At 25.4% G+C, this 12292-nt stretch overlaps 1 protein-coding gene across 1 annotated transcript in view; it reads right to left on the bottom strand.

The window, feature by feature from the left end:
- Positions 1–232: 232 nt before the first annotated feature.
- Positions 233–12292, bottom strand: part of LOC129609605 (pair-rule protein odd-paired) — an 85158-nt gene continuing 73098 nt past the window's right edge. Inside the window, exons 2-3 of the mRNA XM_055521626.1 lie at positions 2154–2323; positions 233–1250 (exon numbers count right to left, since the gene is read on the bottom strand). Coding sequence (XP_055377601.1) covers positions 474–1250; positions 2154–2323 — 947 coding nt within the window. The 3' untranslated portion in view covers positions 233–473. The remainder of the gene's footprint in view (positions 1251–2153; positions 2324–12292) is intronic.

Here is a 12292-nt window from a genome sequence, read left to right as displayed (position 1 = left end):
TGTTCCGTGTTTAACAAAAATTAAAATAAAAAAAAATTAAAATAATTTTACATCGAAAACTGTTCTAGCTTTATTTTTCAATTTTTTATCTATTTTACAATTTGTTCATAAGTTTTTTTTTTACAATTTTTTTTTTTGAATTTGTTGAATTCATGTTTGATAAAACTCTAAATAATATTACAATTATAAATTATTAACAAAGATATTTTTATTTACTTTTAAAATTGCCTTTTAATCTAAAGAAATTAGAGTGAATTTTTGCATTTTTTTAAATTAATTTTTATATTTTATATAGTTTAACTTTATAATTATTAATTTATATGTATTTTAAAATTTTATACAAAGCAGACTATTTAAACTTAATTTAGAGTTCAAAATAATTAAAATGCATTAAATAATTGAAAAAGTTATAAACGAAAAATAATAATCTACAAAAAAAAAAAAAAAAAGAAATTTCTAATTTACGACTAATTTCAATATGCGGTTGCAGCACCGGGATGCATTAATGCATGATGATGGTGATGATGTCCAAAATGATTCAATGGATGATTCATTGTATCTGTTGTTGTTTGAGCAGCAGCAGCTGAATGATACCAATCAGCTGTTGTCGCTGGATGATGTTGTGACGGATGATATAACAAATGATGATTATGATGATGCCCACTTACTAAAGCAGAAACAGCAGCCGTGCTACCAGGTGATACTGATGCTGATGGCGATACATGTGGATGATGTGGATGATGGGGATGGTGATGTGGATGACTTGTTGCTGATAATGCTGGTGGCGGGCCTAATGGTGTATGCAAATACGACGAATGTAATAATGATGACGATGATGTTCCACCTGTTGTTGATGATATTGATGATGGTGATGATAATGATGCTGGTGATTTTGAGCTATTTGAATTATTATGTGATGTTGTTAAACCACCAACAGTACCACTTTGATTACTTAATAAATGATGATGGTGGTGGTGATGCGAATGATGTGGATGATGGTGATGATGATGTAATAAACTATTTTCTTGTTTAATTGATGATAATGGTGATGTTTTAAGAACATTCATATTACTATCATTATTGTTATTATTATTACTATTATTATTATTGTTGGTATTATTGCCGAGGCGTGATGATGCTGATGGGGGTGTCTGTGCCCCACCAGTTACAATGCTTGATGAACTTGATTCTTCCCCTTCACTATCATAACCATGATGTGTTGGAGATTTCTCATCCGTTGTACCGTGGACCTATAAAAACAATTTTGAAATTGAATATTAATAAAAAATATTAAATAAATATGTAGGTTAATGATTAAGCTAACAATAATGAATAAATAAGGTTCAAATAAGGTTCAAATTTTCAAAACAAATAAGAAAAAAAATTGGATCACACTAATGATTTTGCACAAAACCATTTTTCCGTTGAACAAGTGCATTGAAATACTGCTTTCAAATGCAATCTGCCAAAAAAAATCAAATCATTGTATACATTGCGGATGAGCAAAGGAAAAAATTTGAAGCGTAAACATAATTCGAAGGTACGATATATAATTATATTTTTTAATGGCATGGTATTTACCCTTAACTTTTATGGAGAAACTTGAAAAAAAACATATTTTACATAACGCCTATCTTCAACAGTCATTTAGCCATTTGAGAAGCCACAGTACTAATTTTTTACAAACAATTAGAAAAATGTTTTCGATTTCGAAACGGTAAACAGTAAAAAAATGACATTTTTAGAAGTTTGACGTGCTGTAACTTTTAGAGCGGGTAAATATAGGTAAAAATTCTCTTTTAAAGAAATAAGTTTCTAGCAAAGATCTGCTTGCATACAAAATTTCAGGTTTCTATCTGAAACTGTTTTTAAGTTTGTAAGTAGACAAACGGATGGAAGAACGACGGGCGGACGGAGCGAATGTTAAAAGTATAACTTTTAGTATTTACAGTTTACTTGTTGAAAAACTGCTAATTAATAGCAGTAACAATATCAAATAAAAAGGAGACTAATTTATAAAAGAAAAAGAAACAGAATATAAATTCAAAACCTTTGAAACAATTCAAATAATTTTGATGATTGAAGAGTAAATTGTATAACATGATCTGACATAATATGGGTAAATAAAAATAGCACAATAAAAAAACACTTACTTTCATATGCTTCCTTAATGATGATGGATGAGTGTATGATTTATCACAGCCATTAACACGACAATTATATGGTTTATCGGATGTGTGAACATGCGAGTGTTTCTTACGATCTGATGAATTTGCAAATCTTCGATCACAACCTTCATGTTCACATTTAAAAGGTTTTTCACCTGTAAATTTAATATAAAAATAAAATATTTTAATTAATAAAAAAGTTTTGTTGTTCTTTATTATAAGTTTGACTTTATATAGCTTACAAATTAAATTGAATTAATTAAGTTAATTATTGAAATAATATTCACCACTAAAAAAAAACAAAAAACCTTAGTTTTAAAATGGAGTTGAGCCCACCCAATTTGTTAATTATTATTTGTTTTTTTTTTCAATTTTTGCTTCGACCATTTTATTCTTAATATTATTAATACCAATCAATAAAGGTACACTAATCTACAACCATATATAAATTGAATTCTCATCACATTAGATTTTGTGAATAATTTTAGCCTTCTCAATAATATTCATAACGATATTCATAGCCATGAAGTATATGTATAATGTTCCTTATTTTGTAAAGAGAACTTTTGCAACTTGAGAAAAACAAAGACTTGTTATTCAAAAGTTATGTCTCAGTTTTTGGTGAAAAAAAAATTATGAGTTATCGTAAAATCATTAACGATGATACTAAGGTCCGAAATTTTCCGCCTACCTATCACATTCAAAGAAATTTATTTCAATTTTCGCATTTGATATTTTTTATTAAATATTTCAAAAAGACACCAGCAGATGGATAAAAATTCAAAGAATGTCCCTTGGGTATTGGTAAATCATCGTCACAATATAATGAACATGCATATACTTACTTAAAGCCAAATAATTTTATATACGAATGACAAGAGAAGAGAAGACCCAGAAGAAAAAGGCTCAGAATTATTAATAAATATTTCGAGGCGAAATTTAAAAAATGGATAAAACAATAAAAATAAAATTACTTTGCAGTCACACCAAAAAAGCAAAATTGAATATCCAAAATAACCAAATTCTGATTTGAAATAATAAGAAAAAGTAATAATTTTGGAAGTGATATCTCCTTATATTTCATCTTTAAATTTTTGGAACTTTGGTGGCCTATAAAATTCTTTTGTGGACAGGTATGTTATATCATCAGGTATAAATACAATTTCATTTGAAAATATTCTGGTATTTTAAAGGTATATAAAAATTCTTTTCGTTTTTACACTACCAAATCAACAAAGTACAGTGCTACGCTTTCAAATTCGTAACAAATTTTGCTATGCTAAATATACTTCTCGTAACCACCTTTTAAATATTATACTTTTGATAAAGTTTTCAGTCACGGAAATCAATCGTATAACCTCGAACTTATTTTTGATTTTAAAGAGAAATTTTTAGTAATGAATTGTATATTTGTAATTAATGAGCAAACTGAATTTTTACAAAATTGTTCTTCTTAGAAAATTAAAATTGTTCACAAGAACGATTCCCCTGATACTTGACTTTTTTCGTATTTACTCTTGAATCAATGCATGCAAGAATTATAAACCGAAATTTAAATCAAGGAAAGATCATAAATCAACTAATATAAATCGGAGTAAAAAGACGTGTTTGTTTCGAAAAAATGAAAACGTTTAACCCCTATTACAGTTTTTGAATAAATAAAAAATTTTTGCAGAATTACTTTGAGCAGAGTTATGCGTAATTTTCAGATTGTTGAATATTAAAAAGTAATTTGAACATAAAATTAACTTGAAAAAATTAATTTTTTACAAAACTATAGTGAACTGATGTAAGCGCACAGTATCAAATAAAGATATTAGTTACAGTTATAAAGTACTCCAAAATTCGAAACAAAGGTGGAACTTATAATTATAACCAAATCAGGCCTATATACAGTCCAATGAACGTAAAAAGTAAATAACTATTTGGTCAAAGATGAATTTCATTATGAGCCACTGTACATTTATAATATAAAAAAGGTAATAATAATGATTTATGACCGATTTACTTCCAAAGAATACAAGAGAAAAAAAAAGGAATAAAAAATAGCAATAATTCTTGAAAAAAAAAACTCAGACAATACCATATTCTTTGTATTATTTAGAAAACACATACATACAAATACACTGTGCTTGTATACATAAACGTTTTTTAAAAATTATTGTTTTCAAAAGCAAAAACAAAAATTAATATTTCACTTAAATATTTCTCTCCTTCGTGTAAAAATTGATTTATAAGTTTGAAAGTTATCGCCAATTAAGAACAGGAAAATTATGCAGTTAAATAAATATTTAAATAAGAGTTGTGAAAGAGATAGGAATTGTTTGGTAAAGAAGAATAGTGCTAGTTAAATAACAAGTGCACATTTATAGTAAACTATTTACCTGAAATTACTGACCGTCACTGATTAAATTCAGCAAAAAATTTTTTGTTATTGTTGAATAAGTTTCAGTGTCAAGTACAAGATTGATTGAATTTGTATTTGATAAAAACAAAAATATTTTAATGTTTTCGATATCCCGAATTTTATAGAAGTTAGTTGAATGAAAAATTTAAGAATCAAAAACTATTTTCAGTTTTCTTTTAAGATTGCCATGAAATTAAATAAATTTCTTTTTTCATTTTTTCAAATGTTGAAATCGTATGCCTTTATAAATTATAAAATCAAAGAATGCTTACAAACAATAGACATAAGTGTCATAGCAATAATAGGCATCAAAATTTAATTTAATCAGTACGCAAAGACATTTTGACATTAAAACCTTCTTGAAGCACTAATAACGTTCTGGAAATACAATTTACACAAGAAATAATGCAGAAAATCGGTGTGGAATAAATTAAGTTATTAGTTACAATAAAATAAAGTTATGTTAAATAATAAGACGAAAAAGGATTTTACCACAAAAATGGAAATTTCTACCAAGGTTTCAAAAATATGAGAATTATAAAACCATGTTATTCAAATTTCTAAGCGAGTGTTGACTAAATAAACTAAAAATAAAGGAATCTGAAATCGAATAAAGATCTAAAATGTTTGTACATATATACATACATACACATGTTACGTATAAAAAATTTTCTCCTTTTTCGGATATGTAATGCAAATACGAAACAAAAGAGGAAAACTGAAAAAAAAACTCATTTTTGGCAATTAGAAGCGAAAATAGATTAAAAAAATTTTTTATTTAAAAAAACTACGAAAGATTGCAAGCAACTACATAATAAGCAATTTATAATGCACACATATGTACATATGTATGTATATGGCGATGAAAATTGTTTTAAAACAAATAAAGGTAAGTAAAATTGATGTCTTTGAGAAAATTTCTACAATCTCTAAAAATTTTTATATTATTATTAAAATGTACAATACAAATTGATAAATTTAGAGTATACAGTGCAATTTAACTTATGGTCACCGTAACCTACATTTGTACCTCATTTGTAGTAATAAATATGGGAAGAAGTCTAGTTAAAATCGCTTAACATTTTTTTAATATCAAATGTACGAAAATTTATTAGGCATAACCAAACTGAACGGCTGCAATTTATAAAATTTACAAATTGTTGTTGGCAACTGCACGAATCAAAAATAATTTTTTTTTTGTCTTTATTTTCTTTAATTAGCACTTAATAAAAACCGAAACCTGATCAATATTTGGGGAATAAAAATTGTTTTATTCATTGGTTAACTTTTCTCAATAACAAAACAAAATTTTTTTTCTTTATGAACAAAATATTTTAATTCAAAGTCTCATCTTACATTCACAAAACATCAGAGAATATTTTAATCAGGAAATATTTTTATCCAACATCAAGATAAGACAAAAACTTTGTCATTTCATTTTTTCCCTGATATTTCATTCTATTTCATTCTATACGGTTGCATTCTTATGCAATTTGAAAAGCAAAGGGAATAGGGGGGATCAATGTAAATTTTAAGAACATATTTTTAAGGCGCCAATAATAAACTTTTTTTTTTTTCATTTCTCACTTGTCTTTAACAAATTATAATTTGGTAAATTCCTGTTTAATTTAATCGCTCAAATTTCTTTCAAAAAAATTTCATCTATTCTCGTCTTTCTCATAATATATGATATTCGAATTTTTGTCTTTTAAGTATTGGTTAATATTTTTGAAAATCGTTTCTTATCTTTACCTGAAATAAAGGAGTGTGAAAACGATTAAATAACATAAATTTAATAAATTCTAAACATACACACATAAAAAATGTGATTGAAATTAAACTCCTTTAAAGGGATTTTTTAGTCTTAGCTTTTATATAATCAGATTGCTTTTTAGGGAAACAAATGAATCAATAACAGTTGGTCTCGCTTACTATTTGAGGAATTTACTTAAATAACGTTTTTATTTTGAATAATTCTTTAACTTATTACATATTGGCAGATTATTTTGTCACGCTATTTTTACTCGATTTTATGCTTCAAAAATATTTCTTTAAAATTTTTATAATCACATGATTGAAAACCTCCCAATTCTCTTGTTGCAAAATTATTTCAATTCACTTCAAATAATTATTGATTTTAATATTTGACAAATTTTTTTCCCTTTACCTTAACAATAAGACACTTATATTCAGCAGTTTTCATTTACGTTTACAATAATATATAAGTATATAGATAACCCTAGCTTTAAAAATTGATCAACGCTATCTTATTTGTCCTACCTTATTGTTCCTAAATTCTTTCTAAATTAATTTTTCTCGCGAATTTCGTGGTAAATGTGTAGATAAATTACGTACAGCGACAGCCATACATATAATATGCAGATACATTTTAGAATTTGGCGATTCAACTAACTTATATAAAGATGATTTTAATCAAAAATGTTATGTCAAATAACGTTGAATCAGACCAGTGCTTGTGAAGTAGCACTTTTCTCTTGAATATTTTAAGATACTGGTTTTAAAAATAAGGTACTAATCTATTTAAATTATTTTCACTCATATAAATTTTTTTTCCATATTATTGCATACACATGGGATGACAAAAAAAAATTTAAAAAGCGTAACAATAATGATCGAATTCAATGGTCAAGTAAGTGGGTTAAGGTAAACAATTATATTTTTTGATGGATTGGCGTTTAACGTTAGAAAATATTGCTTTGTTAGATATATTTTGGAAAAGCTTGCAGTTTCGAAAATATACGGCCTTCAAAATTCAAATTTTACGAATTTAGGCAGATAATATAGGAGAATATAGCAGCGAAAAAAGGGAATTTTCTTTTAAAAAAACAAGCGGTTATTTTTAACATGAACTTTATCATTGCAATGTTTTGCTATATACTTTCGCGACACAAATTGCCAATCACTAAAAGATCTTTATGGTTTCGTCAGAGGGGCTATAGTTTTAAGAAGGAAAGAGATAAGGAAAAATATTGTTCTATAGAAATAAGTTTCTAATTAAAATCTATTTGTAAATATCTACAAATCTTTTTATAAAAATTTCAGCTATCTTAAAGGGTGTAGAAGAAACAGACACACAGACGAACGACAGACGAAGAGAAACTATAGCAAGCACTTTTCTTTCATTTTATTAGAAAACTGCTAAAAATTGAAAATATTTTAAAAATTATGAACATTTGAATACAAACAGCGACCTTCTTCAAAGTTTACTCGAAATTTATGTAAAATTAAAATAATGTAGTAATAATCTTTACCATTTGATTTTCATCAACAGTAGACCGATATAGTCAGAATATTCTATGCGACTACAGAATATGATACTTATACCAGACAGACTAAAAAGCTAAACCATTCTTAACAACCATAATATTTTTTAATTCAAGATTTTAATCATTAATAAAAAATCAAGAATATAAAGTCATATATTGTATGAATATAAAAATGTATGTGCGCATATGTATGAACATACATACTAACAGAACTATGCATTGAAATGAATAAAAATTTTCAAAATTTTTAAAAAACTGAGAGAAAAAAATCATCTATCCATACACATAATTTGTAATAAATTCTTAAGATTTTGGCTCCAATTTAAAAAAAAAAAAGGAAAAAATTTAGAAAGAGTTGTTTCAACTACCAAGGTAATTCGGCAATTCGTTTGTTTTTCTTCTCTTTTACTCTTTTGCTTTTAGTTGCACGTCTTTTCATTTGATGTTCTTCTGGAACCATGTCTGGCACGTGTTTCATGTATTTTGAGATATAAAGAATTTAGGGTTCTCCTTAATAAATTAATAAATTGAAAAATAAAAATTAAACCATAAGTGAGAACGAGATTTTTGATGACAAAAAAAGAAAATAAAGTCAATACTATTTTAATTTACCTTTAAAGGAATTTTTATTATCTGCTCGTTCACATCTTACAAAAATTTTATTATTGGTCGTTTAAATAAAAAAAAAATTATTTGACTTTTTCCATTTCGCTATAATGTAAAATTAATTATTTCTCAATAACAAAAAAAAATTCCAAACAAACGGAAAGGGCTCGAATTAAGTTGAAAAAGTAATTTTAGATATTTAGTCATAATCTCAGGATTTGTAATAATTTTGATTTGCATTTGCAAACAACAGTTGCAATATGGATTTAATAAATTAAAACAACATTGTCTTTCTAGTTTTATAATTAAAATCATTTTTAAAATTGAAGTAAATTCTAGTAATTCTAGAATTTGAACAAAATTTTGTCTATATGTCGTCCCAGTTTTTATGATGCATTAGAAAGCATTATATTTTCATTTGCTGAGAATTTTGACATTGTAAACTCTTTAAACTGCTTCAACATTGATAAGTACCTAACTTTTTATTCTTATACTGTACAACTTGTAAGTAGCACACTAACGTCTAAATATGTCTAAATACAACTATTTTAAATAACTGTTAGTAGAAAAATTACGATGCGAGAATAAACACTAAATAAATTTTTAATTTATTTTCGAATAAAATTAATAAATTTTAATTTTTTTAACACAAATATCTAAAAACCTTAATATAAAAAAAAAAACTATTTTATAATTTATGATTATTTCTGTTTATTTTGCAAAAGAGGCATTCATTTTGAATTAAATTGTTTCACACATTTTTAAATTTAAACATACATGCCATTCAAATGTCAACAAATTAAAAGAATAAAATACACATTTTGGAATTTAATTTATGATACAATAAACTAATTAAAATTTAAGAAAAAAAAAGAAACTGTCAAGTTATAAAATTAAACATTTTACAACAAAAACACCAGTAATAAAAGCTATTATATCAAAGCAGCATACTTTTAACAAGTTTAGTGCTTAAAAAAACAAAGCCATAAAATTTTATTGTTGTACGTTGGCAAAAATAAGAAGAAAAATTTTGCAGCACCAATACTACAAAGTATGGTACAGATTTTATGTTTTATGTAGCGAAAACTTGTCCCGTGTACGAGTTGAGTTAGAAAATGTTTTATCAAGCATAAGCATTTCTGATTGTAAATTCGTTAGCAATGTGAAATAAAACTTTACAGTTCTGGCGTATTGTAAATCTGAAAAATATATTCAAATATTTTTATACAACTTAAATTCTGATTTATGGAATATTTCTTACAATATATTAGGAGTGATCGAGCATATTCGATTACAGTTAACTCTTAAGTCAGCACTGCACTAATTAAAAAAATTATAAATTTGTATTAAATTTCAATCAACTCTTTAGTAGACAAATAAATAAGTATGTTTTTGAAAGGCATGTCTTTTCAGCGCATTTCCAAAAAGATTGTGTGGGTTGACATAAACTCTTCTGCTCTTCAAAACAGCAAATTGAAATGTTATAAACAAATTAATCTTAATAAATACCTTGCCCCTTCGAAACAAAATTTTTATTTGCTTCTTTTTTGCTTGATTTTGCAAATTTAAAAAAATTCCTAGTTTCTGTACTCGCAGAAAAAATAAAGTACACCTACTATAAAAAAAATCCCGTAATTTATATTTTCAAAACTCCTTTTGTCACAGACGGTGACACAGCAATCTACTCGTATAATATTCAAAAACGTAGTAAAAACGAAAACTAGGAAAAAATTTGTTTTACATTGGGATTTTTTTTCTTACTTCTTAAATTTATTGAATTGCTTCTCCAAATTTGATTTAACTTCACTTTCGAACACACCTTGTTCCTTTGAAATTATATAGGTTTGAAGTAATAATAACCTTGTTGTAATTAGACCTAGTTTCTATGCAATGTAATATTTTTTTTCTCCTCCTAAATATATGCAAAACATTTTTTATTACAAAAATTAGTTTTCAAAATTTTAAATTAGTTATCGGAAATGTGCTGAAGTTATCGGAAATGTGTGTTAAAGAACAGGTGATTTAACTCGAATTTTTTTATTATTGATTAATTCAATTTAAAAGGCACATCAATGGGGAATATTTGAACTTTAGTAAAGTGCAATAGAAATAAATATTGCTTTGTTGAAGCGAATGATAAAAACAAGTTATGGCATTGACAGAAAATTGTAACTTGTATCAAGAAAAACATTCACTTAGTATAATTTCCATCAAGAACTCTACTATTTTGCTGCCTTAAATTTCACTAGACTTTCTACTTAAAGCTTACCTATACATGTTTCGTATATTATGTACACCTAACAAATTTATTGATTAAGGAATAAAATTTTCTACCATGTCTTCCATTGCAAAGTTATCTTTGAAATTCTATAATAAACTCCCCAATATTTTAATAACCTAAAACATCTTGCATACTTTTCGTCAAATAACTCACTTTTTAAAAAGTTTTATTTGTTTTAATAATCCAGAAAACCATCAAAAAAGAACCAGTTTAAGCATGTTACTTAAAAGTTTACGGATTTGAATTTGTTTTATTGAAGAATAAGGTCAGTAACTACTAAGTACAACGAATTAGAATAAAAAATACGTACTGTTATATGTGCAATTTTGCTGTTGATTTAATCTGTACTTGACTTTATGCTCCTATTTAAAACTTTAAATGTTTATTAAACTCTAATGAATATTCTTTTCTAAATTTAGCTATTTTTTCCCAATTACATATATTTATATAAAATATGTGGTTGTTATTATTTTGTTCAGTAATTTGCAAAACGTCCTTTACAGATAACATCTTTAATACTAAATATTTAAAAAACAAGAATAAAATTTTTGTTTTCCAGTTCCAACGTTCATCTTTTAATTTCGTTTACAATTTTTTTACATCTGCATCTTGTATAATTAATTTACGATATTTTCTAAAGATTCTAATCAAAAAATTAGATCCAACTAGATGAAATTAAAATAAAATAAAATTGTGAACAATTAAATTTTTTTCATAAATTTAAAAGCTATTAAATTTTAATTTTCTATAAAAATCTTCATTTCTTTATTTTCGCGTTAAAAATATTCTAAAAAGAGAAAAAACCTAGCAATAAAATTTAAATTAAAGTTATTAAATTTTGAAATCATCAACATCTTTAACTTTATTTTTATGCTATATTTGTTCATTCTTTGGGGCTAAGAGATCATATGTACAAGAATATACACACACCTTTAAAATATAAAAAAAAATAAGTGGTAAAAAAGACTATGACATTTTTTATTTTACTTTTTCTTTTTCATTTATATAGCTGACATTAACAAAAATATCCTATTTTTTATATTTTTATGATAATGCGTGAAAAAACCGTATAGACAACAAAACATAATATTATTTTTATTTATAGAGAGAAAAGGACATAGTCATAAATAACAACAAAAAATCATAAAAATAATATAAGAGAAATAAAAAAAAATATATTCAACCAAAAACATATGAGTTCACACCCTTTTTGAACAGAGAATTCAAAAATTGAAATGAGAAAGAAAAAAACAGGACATTTTTTTCCTTTTCCTATATCTTTAGTTTTCTCATTTTTATCGTTAACGTTTCTAATAAAATGTTGTGTGTATGCGTATGTTGCATAAATTATAATTTATAACTAACATCAATACATTGAAAGTATCTAGTATTTTTATATTATGCTTGTATATTAAGAAGAATATTATGTCTATATCATTGTTATTGAATGTCCTTTTTATATATATATATTACATAATGGCATAATGTTTTTCATCGGAAAACCTCTATTGTTATATATCAATATATGTATGTATATGTGTAC

This window comes from Condylostylus longicornis, unplaced genomic scaffold (assembly GCF_029603195.1).
Source record: "Condylostylus longicornis isolate FDR11 unplaced genomic scaffold, ASM2960319v2 ptg000040l, whole genome shotgun sequence".
Classification (NCBI taxonomy): domain Eukaryota; kingdom Metazoa; phylum Arthropoda; class Insecta; order Diptera; family Dolichopodidae; genus Condylostylus; species Condylostylus longicornis.
The sequence above is the reverse complement of the archived record's forward strand: the minus strand, read 5'-3'. Positions and strand labels throughout refer to the sequence as shown.